The 19,116-nt window shown below is 30.0% G+C and overlaps 1 protein-coding gene across 1 annotated transcript; it reads left to right on the forward strand.

Moving 5' to 3' along the window:
* The first annotated feature begins 12,833 nt into the window (after nucleotides 1–12,833).
* LOC107840058 (protein EXORDIUM-like 2) lies at nucleotides 12,834–14,043 on the forward strand. The gene has a single exon (XM_016683776.2). The coding sequence runs from the start codon at nucleotides 12,949–12,951 to the stop codon at nucleotides 13,843–13,845; it is 897 nt and encodes a 298-aa protein (XP_016539262.2). The 5' UTR covers nucleotides 12,834–12,948; the 3' UTR covers nucleotides 13,846–14,043.
* Nucleotides 14,044–19,116: the final 5,073 nt, after the last annotated feature.

The raw sequence follows: 19,116 nt of genomic DNA on the forward strand, positions 1-19,116 counted from the left end.
TAAATTTATAAATCAAATCAAATTAATATACGATGGGTTTTTTTATTTAGATTTTAGTTGAATTCTTTTTGGGTTTTTTGATTTTTTGATTTTCTCAGTTTTTTTATAATTATAATGTGATTGAAGAAAAAAATTAAATATTTTCACTAAAAAATTAAAAGAAAAAAATAATGATCATAGAGTAATTCCAATAAAAATTAAGTTGACAAATTAGTAAAACGTCTAAACTACTATCTCTCAAAGTAATATTATGCGGATACCCAAGTAGTTCAATTTCTAAATCACTAGTCACAATAGCTTGTCTGAAAGTTCCCTTCACATAAAATGTGAGCATTCAAAAGAACGAAGAATTAGAGACAACTTATTAAAAACTTAACTCCATAAAGTAAATAATTATAACATAATTCCATAGAAAAAAAAGAGAAAGAAGAAAAACAAACTTAAATCATAACTTGACGAATGAGGAAAGTAAGATGAAGAAATAATGAGAACTCTCTGAAAACTTAGAAAGTAAAATGTAAAAAGTGAAGCAATTAAAAAGTTTTAAATTTTTATATTAATATTGAACTTTGTATTAATTTGTTATTAATAAAAAAAAACTATAATTAAAGGTTGAAGAATATATATCTATTTTCTGAATATAAAAAAAATAAAAGTAATTAGAAAGTAGATTATAAGTAGTATTTTTTTTACTTATAAAAAATTAAAATTATATACTTCGTCCGTCCCATTTAACCCATCCCAAATTTCCTAATCTGGTGTTCCATTTTACTTGTCCATTTTTACTTATCAAGATAAGACAAAATTTTTTTTCCATATTTTACCCTTTGCATTAATTAATTTTTCTTTAAATTAAAATATAAATATAATTTAATAGGAGTACTATGGTAAACTAGTCATGTTATTTATTATTTTTCTTAATAGTTGTGTCATCCCAATTTGGGACGAGTAAAATGGGACAGAGGGAGTATGTATTAGTTCGGTTCGATTTGATTTTATTTTTACTAATATCAAATCAAATCAAGAATGATTATTTTTATTTTTTTCAACATCAAATCAATCAAACTAAACCATAAATTATTATTTTTCTTGATTTGATTTAACGATTCGATTTGTATAGCGGTGCAAACATTTTGCAGCAGTAGTTGTTGTGGCAAAATGTAAGAGGGCACGCATGCGTACGGCTACTGGCTCCAATTACTTACTAGTCCCGAGGAATTGGGACCAGGAGAGCCAAATCTTTTATTAGTTGGCTAAAATTCCAAAAGTGGCCCTACTATTTAGACTTTGAAGGACATGATTGTCATTGGACGTATTTTGGGACAATTATTTTTGGTATATAGAGGACAAGCTTTCAAGTTACAAAGCTATGTCCCTTCTTTCATACTCATCCACATTTTGACCATATGGCGCTAGTTTTTTGTCGTATGGCAAAGGAGAATCGATCAGTTTTGCCGATCGACGTTGCACATCTTCCTCCACACGTGACTCCTCGGTTTCTTATTCATTACTCTCCCTCCTGCCAACATTCTCATCTTCTTGGACTGACATTTGATAATCAATTGAATTTGTATACTATGCAAACAGAAGTGATTTCCATCTTCCAATTGAAATTTCTTCTTAAGAATTCACAATAATATTTTGGCGATGCGTATTTAAAATTTTAAATGGAAAATTAACTTTTTTCTTTTCTAAAATTATCAACTTAATGGATTCGTAGGACATCACTATTTACACTATCACCTTCTCTTTGGGTTATGATTTATCATATCTTTTTTGGTAAATAACATTTCATATTCAAAATTTATTAACCTATTGTTATTTTGATTTATGCATCACAAACTAGTTATTAACTTAATAGTATCACTTATTAAAGCGTATTCACAAAATTTGAGTACATCAAACTACTTATTTTACGGCGAAACACCCTAAGCAAGACATCCCATGTTTAATGCAATCGAAGAGAGATGGTCGGCAGCCGCCCGTCCACCCATATTCGATTCGACTGCGCGTTTTGAAAACCCAAAGGGGCCAGCCAGCAGTCACTTTTACATAAAAAAAAAAAAGAACTTTTTAATGTTTCAACAAAGAGTCACTTGTTTCAAGACTCAACAACCCACTATGTTTTCGCCTCCCAAATCTGTAGCAGCAAAAAGCCCCCACTTGCACCAACCTTCTTGGGGAATGAGGTAGTAAAAGTAGTAGTGTTTCAAACAATTTTTAGTAGGGTATAGTTCCCATTTTATTTCATGAAATCATTACGATACTTTAAGATAAGTTACCAACTCTCATGAGACGTATGGTTCACAAAAGGCGACTCGGCTTATTAATAATAAAAATATACTCAAACAAATAACTCTTTCTCGATTTAGTTCAATTATTATGTAATAACGTAAATAATAATAAATGATTATTCAAGTAACTCGAAAGTAAAATCATCAATGATGATAATATAGAATATTCACTCATTTTTTATTAAAAATTTCAAAATTAAAGTCATAAAAATGAAGTTGCCTTAAATAAAAAGTGTCTTTAATCCTTTTTCAAGATTTTTCAATGAAAATTTCTAACAAACGAGCTCTAATAAGAATAACGTACACTAAGCGAAATCAAATAAACTCAAAAGTAAATGATGATGAATGAATTGTAATTAGTTGAACATAATATGTGGCTTATTGTGTATTGAAAAGAGAAAATACATCGAATCATCTCTAAACTTGTGGCGAAAATTTACTTTAGATCCTAAACTTGTATGACAATTATTTACCTTCCTTAACAACTTTTAACTGAATGTATTTCACCCCTCTAAATCCTATCCTATTTCAAGACTTGGTAGTGTTGGACACGCACGTTTTTTATTCGTCCACGTCATTTAATGAATTCATTTACTAAAATCTGACCCAACCCTAATAAACCCGATCCAACCCAAACAAATACCCCTAATACCCTAACAAATACCCCTAATTCCCCCACTCAACGACATTTCTCTCACTTCAGCAGTTAAAAATTATATATTTAGGTTAATTTTTAACTCTATTTCACCCAAAATTAGAAGATCTACAACTCGATTAGGGTTCAAACATGTTAGTTTTAAGGCTTTTCGTAAATTTTTAAAGTTATTTAAGTTGTTGTATTTGGATTTAGGATTTTTCTATTCCATAAAAATAATTTTGTTGTTAAGATCGTGTTTTTTTTTTTTTTTAAATACAGATTAACTATGAATTTTGCATATATTATACTGAGGTTTCATCATGGAGGAAAGTTACAACAAAAACCTCGTATAAAGTACCATGGAGGTATTGTTACGGATTATTTTGGTGTCGATATTGACAAATTTTCATATTATGAGTTTGTTAAATATGTTAAAGAAATTGACTATAATGTTTTCTCGTGCATTGTCTATATGAGACCTCCTAAACGTAATTACCCAGTAAAAATGACTTGTGATAGGAATATTTTGGATACTGTACCTCAACTTAAAAATGGGAATATTGTTCAGCCATAGGTGTCACATTTAGTAGATGAACCCATGTGGTCCCTAAAGCCTCTGCCATTGAATATTCTCATGTGAATGAAAAATATTCTACTTTGTTTTTACAAAGAGTCCAGTCAAGACTGTGGGGTTAGTGAAGAATTGAGATTTAAAGATGACTTTGTAAAGACTGCAACACCTCGAGAGCCTTTTGGTGGCTCTGTTGCTACTAGTGTTGGAGAGTGTAATGTATTTGGTGTTGTTGGTTCTAATGGTAAGGAGTTAGGTGGCGTAGAGAAAAATTTGGGTAATGGTGTTGCTGAAACTGTTGTGCAGAACTTGAATACTGCATACTCTGCTAATATTGTTGGAAATAATGGAGGTAGTGGTGTTGCTGCTACTGTTGAGCAGAACTTGAATAGTGATGGTGGCAGAGTTGCTGCTACTGGTGAGAATATCTTGAATAGTGATTGTGGTGCTGCTCCTCATGCTGAACAAAACCTGGATGGGACTAGTTTTGTTTCTGCATAAGATGTCCCAATAATTTCATCTAATTGGGAAAGTAAATCACCTGATAATACAAATTTAGATTATGAAGATTTTTTTTTATGTAGGTGAAGATGAATATGATAGTGATGTTCATGATGAGGTTAGAATTTTGAGAGAAGAAAGGAGAGCTATCAAAAAGAAGAGATTTGAAGAAAAAAAAGAAAGAAAAAAGTGCCAAGATTTGAAGAGGTTAGTGTAGGTCAAAAAGGAGTTGACTTAGGGTATGATGGGTTCTTAGCCAACAAAAAAACAACTTTAGAGGAAAGAATAGTTGGAGATGAATCATATTTTGATTCTGATTAGATATTAGCTTTGTAATAGATAGTAATGATGGCAATGATGGAGATGATAAAATAGAACAACCTGGAAGAAGAGAAGGAAAAGCAAGAAGAACAAAAAGAAATCATAAGGAAAAGCAAGAAGAACAAAAAGAAATCATAAGAGAATTGTATTTGATCCTAATTGTAAAAAAATAATTTGAGAGTTTGATCTTTATTTTGAAAATGTTCAGCAACTTAAAAAAGGTATTACTATGTACTCTGTGCAAGAACATGTAGAATTAGGCAAGTATAAGAATCAACCAAAAAGGATGATAGTAAAATGTATTGATGGTTGTCCATGGTTGCTGTTTGGAAGCCATGATTCTAGAACTAGAGATTTTCAAGTGAAGAAGTATAATCCAGTCCACATAGATAATGCCACAACCAAAATCAAACTTATGAATTCAAAGTACTTGCCAGAGAGATACAGAGTCATGATTATATCTGAGCCTGGTATTAGATTTTTTCAGTTTCAAAGCTTGATGAAAAAAAAATAGAGATGTATATTGGGAGGACAGTGGCAAGAAAAGTTAGGAATATTGTGTTGCAACAGATCATGAGTGACTATGTAGAAGAGTTTAGAAGGATTCTGAATTATAAACATGAGCTTTTAAAGACCAATCCATATTGCACATGTGTGGTGAGGGTTAGTGAAGAAACCTTTGAAAATGAAAAAAATCAATTTGTATCATTTTATATATGCTTTGAAGAAAGCACTCAAAGCTAGTGCTAGGAGATGTATTGAATTTGATGATTTCTTTTTGAAAAGTGTTTTTAAAGGTCAACTACCTGTGGCTATTTGTAAAGATGGGAATAATCAGATGCTATCACTAGCCTGGGTAGTAATTGAAGCTGAAAACACATTCAATTGAAAATAGTTTATAAGACTTACGAAGAATGATCTTGAGCTTGGAGATGGGTCTGAAGTGACTATTATCACTGATATGCAGAAGGTAAAACCTTTGTTGTTTATTTTTTTATTTTTTTTTTCTTTTAACTATATTTTCTGTTTTTAACTATAAGCTCTAACATTTATTATTTATTGAAGAGTCTTGACAATGCAATTACAGAATTATTGCCAAATATAAAACAAAGAATGTATGCAAGACATATTCTAGTCAACTGATCCAAAGTTTGGAAGGTTATTAAAAGGAGAAACTGTTTTTGAAAGTGTGTCAAGTCCACATATGAGCAAGAATTGGGAAGAAATTTGGATCATATAAAGCTTTTCGGTAATAAAATTTGTGAAGATCTTTTGTGGTTTAACATAGAAAGGTGATCCAAAATGTACTTCAAGTATCATAGTTGTTATGACAGTATTGACAACAACATGGCTGAAAGTTTTAATTTATGGATATTGAGGCCCAGACACAAGACTATCATCACAATGCTTAAAGAAATAAGGGTCAAGGTGATGAGAAGAATAGGACAATTGAAAAAGTTTATTGATACTTGGATAACAGATATTTCTCCGATGACACTAAAAGTATTGCAAGAAAACACATCAAAATCAATGAAGTGTAACTTTGAGTGGAATGGAGAGTTAGGTTTTTGAAGTTAAGGATAGTTGTGCCAATACTTTCATAGTGAATTTGAGAGATAGAACTTGTGCTTGTAGTTCTTGGATGTTGAAAGGTATACCTTATTGTCATGCCATAGTTTCATTACATTATAGGAGATTAGATCCAATTAATTATGTTGCACATTGGCATGCCAAGGAAACCTACCTCAAGATCTATAGTTACTACATCCAGCTCGTTACTAATAAGTAAATGTGGTCAAAATCAACCAACCCTTCTGTTTTACCTCTAACAATAAAAAACCTTCTAGGTAGACTTAGCAAATCCAGAAGAAAGGAGTAAAGTGAAAACAAGACTGGAAAGTTGTCTAAACATGGTGTTGAGATGAGCTGCAGCATATGTCATGTCAAGGGTCATAATAAGAAAGGTTGTCCTTTGGCTACAAGTTTTACAAAATTCAGTGTAGGTTCCTCTGCAGTATCAACCACAAAAAAAGAAAGAGAAAGACCAAAAAGGTCTACAAAGGTAACAATTGACTTGTCATCAACTACTAGTTCATTTCTCAGTTATTTTCTTACATTTTTTGTTATATGTTGTAGGTTGTTGGTGGTGGTAGAGGGAGGGGAGTTGATGTTGTTGATACTAGTAAAGGAAGGGAAGCTGATGCTACTGATGGTGGTATAGGGAGGGGAGTTGATATTGTTGTTATTGGTAGAGGAAGAGAAGTTGCGGCTGCTGGTAGAGGAAGGGAAGTTGTTGCTACAGCTACTATAGATGGAATTGGTAGAGGGATAGAACCTGCTGCTGCTGTTACTGTAGGTAGCATTGGTAGAAGAAGAGGAGTTACACTTTCTACTATTGACAGTAATTGTAAAGGTAGCGGAGCTGCAACTTCTATTGTTATTGGTAGAGGTAAAGAAAGAGGAGTTGCAACTTCTACTGTGATCGGTGTTGGTAAAGGTAAAGGAAGAGGAGCTGGTGCTAATAAAGGAAGAGAAAATGATTGTGACACTGGTGTTGGAAGAGGTAAAGAGGCACCTTTTAAAAGACCTAGGATGGTTGGAATAGGGGTGCTTCAAACAGAAAGTGGTTATAAAGTTCTTAATGTAAGTTAAATTTGATAAAATTTCTCTAATTTAAAGTCTATCTTTTAAAAGTCTTAAAATAAATTTGTTCTACTTTATTTTTTCAGCCTGGAATGCCTATAAACTTCTCCATAATGAGTGGACATCTTGGACATCACAAATTCAAATTCGATGAGAAATGGAAAGGAAAGAAAGCTGTGAACCAACAAGATCTTGAAGTCATGAGAGCACATAAAAGGATGAGGACAAGGTCAAATGTTACTGAAGTGAATCATCTAAGCCAAACAAGTTCTTTATCCTTTCACTAGAAGCAACCTGATTTTTATTTTTGTGTATTGATGTTGTGTACTTAAACATTAGTGACTTCCACTTAGGCAATTTCTATTTTGATTAGCGACTTCAAATATGCAGTTGTGACTGCACTTTTGGTCATATATTTTTGTTAGAAATATGAGTAGCTGTGACTGCAATTGTCATTTGACTATAAGCGTTTGTGGTAAATGATAGTTTGTGTAGTTTTGCTTAACTAATTGTGACTATAAACAGTTGTGGTAAATGGTAGTTTGTGCAGTCTTGCTTAACTAGTTGCGACTATAAGCAGTTGTGGTTAACTTCATTACAAAAAAAGTTGCACCATTACTAAAGAAACAAATGCTTAAAATGCATCAATTCAACTACCTTTCTTCATATATATCAAGAAAACCAACAGATGAACACATTACAAAAGAAGCTGCACTACAAAATACAACGACCAAGTGCTCAAGAGACAGTCACCAACCAAAGTAGATTACAAAATAAGCTTAAAAAAATTGCACCATTCACAAAATAAGCTTGATATCTTCTAACAACAACAACCACCTCAAGGTAACCTCATTGAACCTTTCTTTATATATATCATCCCAAGCCAATAGCTTATAGCTATTAACAGTAGAGAACAATAAAACACAACAAATTTAGTAATTCTTCTCCACTTCTTCTCTCTTTCTCTGATCTTCTCAACCTCTTCTTCTAACTTCTCAAATTTTATATCAACACGATTATCATCTTTGAATTCTTTAGGCTTGTCTACTTCATGAGAAGGTTTCTCAACAAATACGTTCAACTCAACTTTTTCAACTTCATTAATCAATGCATTATTGTCAATATATTGAAAAGACTCAACTAAATTCTCAAGCTCACCTAATTTCTCTATTAGTTTAGGAATCATATATTTAAACCTCGAATCAATATATTCTCTCTCCCTCCAACATCAAAAGTCGCAAGATCTTGGACCCTTCAATGATGAAAAGTTACGAATGAATTGGTCTTTAATAAGTCTATCGGAATAGTAAAAGCAAAAAATTGATATCTTCCCCATAATAAGGACATGCCTAAAATTTTCTGCCGGAATTCTTTGAAGTCCAAGATGTCTTTATTTTCAACAAAAATTCATGATTACAACGAACTTCTTTGTACAAAATATTATCATTTTCGTTCATACTAAGTTTAGTCAAATTAACCGACCACATTGTATGCTAGAAAAATAGATTACGTTTGAAATGGAAGAGAAGTTAATCTCAAAATTATGCTTAAATTTTGAAGAGGAAAGAGATTTTGAGAAATTGAGGAAGAAGAAAAATAAATTAGGATTTTGAAGATGAAATTGGGTTTATTTGATTTGGAATTTATAGCCCTTATTTAATTTTAAAAGAATATTTTTATTTAAAAAAAAATATAAAAGGCAAACATAGCATTTCGACGTATCCAGCAACACACGACCTCATTTCAGCTTTTAAAAAGTGAAATAAATTAAGTTAAAAGTTATTAAAGAGATAAATAATTATCATACAAATTTAAAATTTAAAGTATGTTTTCATCACAAGTTTAGAAGTGATTCGATTTATTTTCTCGTATTGAAAATTGGGAAAGATACATAATAAAGAAGAGAAGCAGAGTATGTATATGTAGTGGCGTTGGAATCTGAAATAGTGCACCATTAAGTGATGTAATGGGGCAATGCCATCCTCAAATAATGCAACACAACTTTCTCTTCCATTTCACCACATTTCTTTTACTCAAAATACTTCCACCTAACCCTTTTCTTCAGGATCAGATTCCGCCTATTTATAGTGTATATTATCTTAATTAGGCAACTTATTTTCTAGAATATCATATATTCTTCCTCCGTCTATCTATCCATGTTTAATTTATTGCATCTTAGTCTATTTTTATAAAATAGAAAAATTATTTTTGATGATCGCTCGACTATAAAATATATAAAAGTTATTAATTTATAATCCGTGAAGAATCAAGATGGGTGTTTTCTAAATATTGGTTAAAATATGTGTATGAAATTAAATTTAGTAAAATATTTCTGTTTTCATAAGAAAGTAAATCTCTTTACAATGTAAAGATCATACAATTAGAAGACGGTTTAATTATATAAAGCAATTTCAGTCATAACAAACATAAAATTAGTACAATTTCTTTTTGTTAATGACAACACCGTTCAATTTGCTCGAGTTGAGGTTCTATCAAAAATAATTTTTTTAATCTTAATATATAAGTAAAATTAGTGTATCGTCCACCAGTTTAGACCCCTATTGTAAGATTAATGTTGAGCATATCGACAGAAGTGGTCCTCTACTAGCTCCCATAGCCTAATATATGCTGCGTGGTCCATGAATAGTTCCAACATCCCCCAAAGTGTCGTATAATTTGCCCATTTTTGAACTTTTTCACATTACTTTCACTGCCCCATTGTCCCCGGCTTTGCTTTGCTTCAAAATATAATGATTGCCTAAAACATTTCACACACAAGTCAGATTTTTCTTTTTTTATAAAGTTTGAAAACATTTCAAGAAATAAATTTGACGCCAAGATGATATTTATGATAGATACTTAGATATCGTAGTCCGTTGCCAGCATGAGTCCAACATATGTTATTTACGTTATCTCAATTTATATAGCATAAATAGCATTCGAAGTGTCAATCAAATTTTTATTAATATAAATTATTAAATAATTTAAGTTGTTAATAATTTATGTAACTCGCTTTGTCCCAATTTTAGAATTTAGTGAGTCAATCAAATATATGTTACTAAGTAATATATTTTTTAAATTATTTTAAGTTGTTACTCCAGACCCCACTTGGTGGGATTCACTGGGTCTGTTGTTGTTGTTGTTATTGTTGTTGTATTGTAAGTTGTTAATCTTTGTGAATTTAGTATCTTTTAATGTAATTTCGAATAATTTATGTTACTTGCTTTATCACAACTTATGTGACATTATTAGAATTTCAAAAGTCAATCATATTTTTTACTATATGTTTTAAAAATATTATAACATATTAATAGTTATGACTTATAATTAATTGTTTGCATAATTTTCAAATATATAATATTTTTTCCAAAATAAAGTAAATAAATCAAAATAAACAAAGTACTAAATTTTTAAAGCATGTTAAATTCGAAAACATCATTTGGATCAATAAATTACTAAATTAAAACAATAAAACATACAAATTATAAAATGTCAAAACTATCCCGAATTTATGTGACACAAATATAATTTAGATAATCAATCTGAATCTTAATATGTTTTAAATATTTTAAATTATTAGCTATTGTAATTTATAATATTTTATTTTTATGTAATTTTCAAATAATATTTGTTACTTTCCTTATCCAAATTTTTGTGGCATTGATATTCCATTTTTATTCTTAAAATAATTAAATTTTTTTAATTATTATAATTTATAATACCTTTTCTTCTATTACAATTTAAGTAGCACTGGAATAAATTCGATACTCAACCAAATCAACCAAATTTTATGATTGAAGCAGTGAAGTGGATATGTCCTAAATGACTTATAATATCTAATTAAAAGCGATATAGCAAAATTACTATGAGAAAAAATTTGTGAAAAAAAATTAAATGAGTCTCATAAGATGTCATGTTAATCTAAAACATCAATAATCAATTTATCATTTTATGTCAATATTAGTTTTATTAAATATTATTAAACTTTTAATACCTAAATGATTTATAATAATTAATTAGGGTTGATATAGTAAAACTACGGTTGAAATAGCTGAAATAGATGTCATAAATGTCTATTTTATCTTTTTTATTAAATATTATTAATTTTCTTATATGTAAATGTCTTACAATAATTAATTAGGGATAATATAGTAAAATCATGGAGCAAATATACTTGTGAAATTTTTTAAATAAGTCTCATATAAGATGTTCTATTAATTTAAAACATCAAGAATTGATTTATCATTTATATCTATTTTATTATTTATTAAATATTATCAATTTTTTAATATTTAGATGACTTATAATAATTAATTTGAGGTGATATAATAAAACTACGATTGAATAAGCTGAAACAGACATGTGATAAATGTCTATTTTATCTTTTTTAAATTAAATATTATTAATTTTCTTATTTATAAATGACTTAAAATAATTAATTAGAAATAATATAGTAAAATTATGGACCAGATGAAGCAGGTGAAGAAGCAGACATGTTGTCGAAGAGCTACCTGCTTCTTTACTCTTATGAATAGTAGTAATTTTTTTAATTAAATATTATTAATTTTTTTAATAAATAAATAACTTAAAATAAATAATTAAAAATAATTAAATTAGATAAAGAAGCAGACATGTTAACGAAGGGATAACTCTTATGAATAGTAGTAAAGTAAAATAATGACTCATTTGCCTTTCATATATAAACGCTTAGGAAAAGCTAGATGTTACAACCAAATATATCTAGCGAATACCATCAAAAAGAGATAAAGTTAAGACTACCTATTGGGAGAAATTAGATTATTTTATATTTCAACAACTTGCAAAATTTGAATGTCATGATTAGCGAATTAACAAGTTCAAATTTTAGTGTGTGGTCTTTCTCTGTTTCCCTAATTTTGGTCCGTAGGATTTAAGGTTATATGCAACGATAGTTTAGAATTTTTTTAGTTTACTAGTATAATTAATTTAATATAGTACATTATTTATAATTTTTTTACTTATTTAATTTTACTTTATTTGACTTATTTTTTTTTATTTAAAAAATAATGAGTCGTTCCATTTTTAATCAGATGGAGCACATGTCATGAAATTATGTGCTCATGACATGACAAGTTAAAACGGATGGAGAACAAAATTATTGATTAATTTCTGCATATGATGCCAACAATCTCTTCATGCTAATCATAAATCCTTTCTTGCAAAATTTCAAAATTCAAACCTATTTTTTGCATGAAATATATAAGTTATATATATCAAACTGCATTCTAAAATATATTAAAATTACAATTTAAAGTGCCAAGTCATATTTTTTGGTAACTTAATTAACGGAATACACGTTAATGTGAAATTAAAACTCGAAATTAGACTAGTGAAAAATCTTATACTCTTTCAAAAGAAAAGATTAAATTTAATTTGACACGAAATTTAAAAGAATAAAGAATTTTTTTTAATTTTGTAGTATTAAATTAAAGTTATGTCAAATATATTAAAATATTCTTTAATTTTGTGCTCATAAACATGTAATGTGGCAAATTAAAATTAAAAGTATTGTTAAAAAAAAGTCATTTTTTTAAAAATGGATTACAAAAAATAAAGTAAATTATTTGTTTTAAGGGAAGAAATACCCAAAAGGAAGCTAACACGTCAACATGTGTGCATGCAGTGCCATGACTCCACGTCATGCTCCGGGCCATGGCTCTCCTTCATTAAAATCTTCTTTGTAGACCACCACGTCACTCTATGAGTCTTCCAGGCTGGCAATGTTAGTCTCCACCAGCCCCCTATTACTATATTCCACGTGTCACTACTTGATGTTGACATCTCCCTTCCTACAGCTGTCTCCCTCCTCTTCTTCCCTAACTCTTTAAGCCCCTACTATAAATAGCACTACACTTTCCTTCAACTTTACTCACCACCTCTCCTCCTCCTCCTCATTTCTCCCTTACCAAGTACAGAAAACGAAGACTTTTTACTTCTTCAAAATGGCTTCAAATTACAGTTCTGACACCCTATTGTTCCTGTTGTGTTCATTTTCTTTCTTTGGAGCTTCTATGGCTGCGCTGGTTCAAGAACAACCCCTTGTTCTCAAATACCACAACGGTGCTCTTCTTAAAGGTACTGTAACCGTTAATCTTATCTGGTATGGCAAGTTTACACCTATCCAACGCTCCATAATCGTTGATTTTCTTCAATCTCTAAGCTCCCCAAAAGCACCAAGTCCTTCTGCTGCTTCCTGGTGGAAAACAACTGAGAAATACGAAACTGGGGCATCCACTCTCATATTAGGGAAACAAATCCTTGATGAGAACTACTCTTTAGGGAAATCACTGAAGAATTCACATATTGTGTATTTGGCCGCCAAGGGTGGGTACACGGGTAGGTCGGTGAACTTAGTGTTGACGGCGAAGGATGTTTTTGTGGAAGGATTTTGCATGAGTAGATGTGGGACCCATGGGTCATCCCGGGGTAAAATCCGGTTCGCCTATGCTTGGGTGGGCAACTCGGAAACTCAGTGTCCGGGTCAGTGTGCTTGGCCGTTTCATCAGCCGATTTACGGCCCACAAGCTCCGCCGTTGGTGGCGCCCAACGGCGACGTTGGCGTTGACGGGATGATCATCAACGTGGCGACGGTTTTGGCGGGAACTATAACGAACCCGTTTAACAATGGGTATTTTCAGGGCCCGGCTACGGCGCCGTTGGAGGCTGTTTCGGCTTGTACGGGGATGTTTGGGTCGGGTTCGTACCCGGGTTATCCGGGTCAAGTACTGGTTGATAAGAGTACGGGTGCTAGCTATAATGCGCATGGGGTTCATGGGCGTAGGTTTTTACTCCCTGCTATGTGGGACCCAACTAAATCTGCATGTTCGACACTCGTTTGATAGAGGGGAACAATCAGAAGGAGATGGGCTGGGATTGGGTGTGGACGAGTCTATGTATGTACAAACTACCGCAGGAAGATGAGGGTGGTGGCTGCTTGTCGTTTTGTATGACTGTAAATTCCTTTGCTTTTAAGTTTTTAAAAAATGTGTAAAATGCAATGCCTATAGGAGGACTATAATAAAATAAAGTTCTATCCAGTATAAGTAATAATATTATTGTCGTATAAAAAAATATGAATAGAGTTGTTCCTTCTTTTCCTCTGTGCCTAAAAAAAATGAAAGGGCCTGGAATAATTGGTGCTTTTGAGAAGGCGACCCTTTATGGTAATTGATTAAAATACCTAAAAATTAATTTCTCTTAGGGGGGCGCAGAACATAGTGTGTATTGTAGGGGTTCTCTATATATCTAAATCTTCGGATAACACATGGTTGAATAGATTGTAGTTAACTGTTCCAATTAAGACGTTTCAGGTTTGATAAATTACAGTTTACTACAAAAAATTTCTCAAATAATATTCTTCGCCGAACCTACTTCGATAGTTTTCTAATTAATTAGTTTAGCTGTACTCATTTAATAAGTTTAAATATTATATTAAATTAGATATTTATTTAAATAATAAAATGAATATAATAATTAAATTTAATATTTTTTGAGTATGTTAAAATGATAATTTATTTATTAAATTTAATATTTATTGAAAATATTTTTATAAATCAACATAAATGATAAAATTAAATTTAGTCTTTACATATAATTTTTCTAAAACTCATCTATCACGTGTAAATAAAAAAAAATAAGAGAATAAGATAATAGAGATGTTAAAATAATATAATTAAATTTAATTTTTACGTAAGAAAATTTTTTGAAGTCAACCTATATTTATCTATAACTTTATGAATTGTAATAAAGTAATATGATAAAAATTGATATCAAAATAATACAATTAAATTTAAAATTTACACAAGATTTTTTTTCAAAATTAATGGAGATTTATATACGCACAATAAACTACCACAAAATAATAAATTAATAGATATATTATGATAATTCAGCTAAACTTAACTTTTATCTAAATTTTTTTTTTAAAGTCGATCCATATTTTTATCTAGCATTTGTAAATTAAAATAAAATAATAGGGTAATAATGATATAAAAATAATACAATTAAACTTAATTTTTTAGTTAAAAAAATTTTCGAAGACAATCGACATTTATTTACGACTTGTAAACAATAAAAAAATACTATATAATAATGATCACAAAGTTTTGATTTTAATCCAACTAATTGTTGTCTGAGCAAAAATTTTGACCCATAAAAATATTTTTGAATGAAAACAAAGAATATTATATATATATGTTGAATTTTATTATGCTGATAAAAAATATTGAAGAAGTTGTGGGTTAGAAAATCAAACATCTACCATCTAGACATGCAATCGAATCAAAGTTAGATTAGCATCAATCATATTCTCCCAATAGGCAAATCGGTTTGTTCTCTAGTTTAACGTACATCTCAATATTTATAGAAGTATTTTGTTAATAGAGTTTTATCTATTTTAGTAGTATTTTTCTAACTGAAAGTAGAAAGAAAAATATTAATTAATTTTCTTACCATATATTTAAGGAGTCTCATATATTTATGAAATCTACTTAATATAATAAAAAAATAATTAAATAATAAATTAAATAAATAGTAAAAAAATAATTTTATCTCAAAAAGGTTCTTTTAATAAAGGGTAAAAAATTCAAATCACTTTTTCTTTTAAGGATATTCATACTTTTAATACTCTCTCCATTTCAAATAAGTGAATTGTTGGAGTATTTATTGGTGTTTCAAAATAAGTGAATCATTGAATTTTTTTCCAAATTTATCCTTATGATTTGATAACTAATTAACTTTTGAGAAGGTATTACAAGGTCATCTTTTTTCTTTTTTAGGGGTAAAAATGAAAAGTTGTGTTAAATTTATGTCTTTAATGCTTTTTCTTTAATCTGTATGTCAAAATTCAACAATTCATTTATTATGAAACGGAGGGAGTATAACATACTCTCTCCGTCTCAAATTATGTGTCGTCATTTAACCGGATACGATATTTAAGAAATAAGTATTGATTTTGTTAAACTTACAAAATTACTCCTTAAAAAAGAAGTAATAATATTTCAAATTAAGTGAGATCACTTTTAATTGAAAAGATAAATAAAAAAAGAAGTAATAATATTTAAAATCAAGTGAAACTATTAATAATAAATTTATGATTGTATTTTTAAAAACTTACCAAAAAAGAAAATGTAATATTCTTTTTGGGATGAATTAAAAAAAAAATAGCTAGACATAATTTGAGACGGAAAAAATAGATTATAGATAGGTGGTGTATGATCATGATCATGCTTCTATCAATTGTTGTTATTATCCAAGACAATCTTTTTTTCTTGTACTTTTTTCAAGTTTTATAAGGGGGTTGCGGTCAACTAAGGCAAGTTGTGTGACGGGCCTTCTTTTAGTAGTTTGGTAGTACTGCCAGCTAATTTTAATCAATACAACATCAACAGAACAACGTCGAAAACATATTAGCACCTTTTCTAAATGAATTTTCAGTTTCTTGGTTAAAGGAGAAATTTGTTATGAAATAACTAAAGAATAGAGACTAAAGAGAATAGAGAGAGTAATTGTTATTTCTTTTCTCAAGGGATGAATTATAAAGATGAAAAATTTGGAAAAAATTAACATTTGGGTTTGTAATTTTTTCATAAATAGACATATACAATATATGGTAAAGTAGGTATTCACTATACATGGTAAAGTAGACATTCACTATATATATGGTACATTTATAACATTCGCCCTTGAATGTCTAATTGATAAATAATGTACCTCGTTAAAATCTTATTAAAAAAAATTTAATGAAAAAAAAATCTAATGAGGGAAAAAGAGTATTCATCTCTAACAATTCACATATAAGTTGCGTCATTAAAAACCTTATAAGGAAAATCTAGTGGACAAAACCTCATAAGGAAAAAAAAGTACAGCACGTATTAACTCCACATAATGAGAACATTCTTGAACCTTTGAATCTCAGTCTTGTGCACCATCTTCTTGAAAGTTACAATTGAAGGAGATTTGGTGAATAAATCTGTCACATTGTCACTTGAACGAATTTATTGCACATTAATATCACTATTTTTTGTAGCTCATGTGTATAAAAAACTTTGATGAAGTGTGCTTCGTTCCATCTCCTTTTATGAATCCTCCCTTATGATGTGCTATGCATACTGCATTATTTCTGTATAAAACCATTAGTACATTGTAACATTTTAAACCATATTGTTCTCGAATGAGATATATCATGGACCTCAACCACACACATTCTCAGTTCGCATCATGAATAACTATTATCTCAGTATGATTCCATGAAGTGGCTACGATAGATTGCTTTGTATATCTCCAAGATATTGCAGTACCACCACATATGAACACATAGCCTATTTGAGACCGAGCTTTATGTAGGTCAGATAAGTACCCAACATCAACATGACCAATAAGATCGGGACTGCAAACTTTGTAACAAATTAACTGAAAAAGGCTATATCAGGGCTTATAGTACTTGCAAGATACATTAGTGCATCAATTGCACTAAGATATGATACTTCATAACCAAGGAGTTCCTCGTTCTTTTTCTTGAGGTTGGAATGAATCCTTATTCAATTTTGCATATTTCTCATTGAAGCCGAAATTCTATTGTTTTTGAAAACTCTCCAAGAGTTCCAATGATACTCAAATCATCAAATTATCTCTTATGAGGATAATAAAAAGTTTCTCAAAAACTTTATATGCTTAAGACATTTTAAATCTTTTAGAGATTTTCATATAGATTTTTGTCAAGTGATAATATTCAACATGTCAAGTGCGACATCTTCAAGTGTCTCGACTGCAAATCACATAAGTTTTATACTTACCAAAATGCATCATTTCGTGTTACTTAATAAATATTTCTACGTCAACATGCTTAAATTAACGTAGAATTCAGATAATTACTGATGATACATTATTTTGTATCAGTTCATAGTGTGACATAACATTTTGAGATTTCATCACTTCATTTTTTTCAGGTACCTGAACCTTTCATAGGTTTCATGAAGTGTTATGTCGTAGGCTCTTCAAAAACACATTGCCTTCTTATTATGATTATTTGCTCCTTATCCTTTTCAAAGATGATTTTATTTAGAACCGATTGATCTACTACGCTTCACGCATACATAGATTTTGTCCTTTAGAGACACAAAATAGGAGCACTTGTAGCTTAAATATGAGATGCTTTTGGCATTTGACTTGAATTATCTTTTGAATGGGGATTTGATGATAATTCCTAACATATTTCATAGATGTTTATAATCTCCCCCTTATATTAGGAAAACTAACATACATCCTCTTTCTTCTTTGAGGAATCCATCTTTATGCATCATGATATATTTATTAATTGTATACGACGCCTTAACTAGATGGACAACGTGTGATTCCTGACTTAGAACCAACTCTGAGGGGAAATTAATCAGAATTTATTGTTTTGATGCATACAAGTATTTTTGTATATAATATTTCAAACCAACATATGAAGCTTTTGTTCTCAATGGTTTAACTATTTATTGAAGACATTCAATGTTGAACCAAGATCATCAAGATGAATTTTCTTGATTGCACAAACTGAAAGTTATACTCTTAACTCAATTTTATTGAGCAAGCAATTCTATGAATGTCAAACAGCAGGTTGACAATAAACACACATGTGATCATCTTAATAGATCACACGACTGGTGAACGCGCCTATATTCACCTTTTATACTTTTCAGATTTAAGAGATCCAATCCCAACATTAGTTGGTCCAACCAACTTATCATGAGAACAAACGAATAAATAATTCTCGAAGAATCTTCTATTTCTTCAATACATGTCTAATATTCAATATGCACATCTTCGAGATGTCATAATCGTTCATGTCAACTTATGAACTTATTTATAGTAGTAAACTTCAAGTTTACCAGGACATGTATTTTTTTTTCTTTAGTAAATTTCAGATTTACTATTACATGAATAAATTTCAGATTTACTACTTTAGAAGTAGACTTATTCGGAGGTGAGTTGTGATACCATCACAATCAAGTGCAAGTTTGCATTAATAAGTTTCTTATTCCCCAGGAATGAAATATAATCGTGTCTTAAGCCTATCAAATTCTGATAACTTGTAACATCTTTTATGATATTCTACTTCAGGAGCA

Source organism: Capsicum annuum, chromosome 8 (genome assembly GCF_002878395.1).
Source record: "Capsicum annuum cultivar UCD-10X-F1 chromosome 8, UCD10Xv1.1, whole genome shotgun sequence".
Taxonomy (NCBI): domain Eukaryota; kingdom Viridiplantae; phylum Streptophyta; class Magnoliopsida; order Solanales; family Solanaceae; genus Capsicum; species Capsicum annuum.

Bases quoted from the DNA above. Each gene is read 5' to 3' on its own strand.
- LOC107840058 (XM_016683776.2), top strand. From the start codon at position 12,949: ATGGCTTCAAATTACAGTTCTGACACCCTATTGTTCCTGTTGTGTTCA.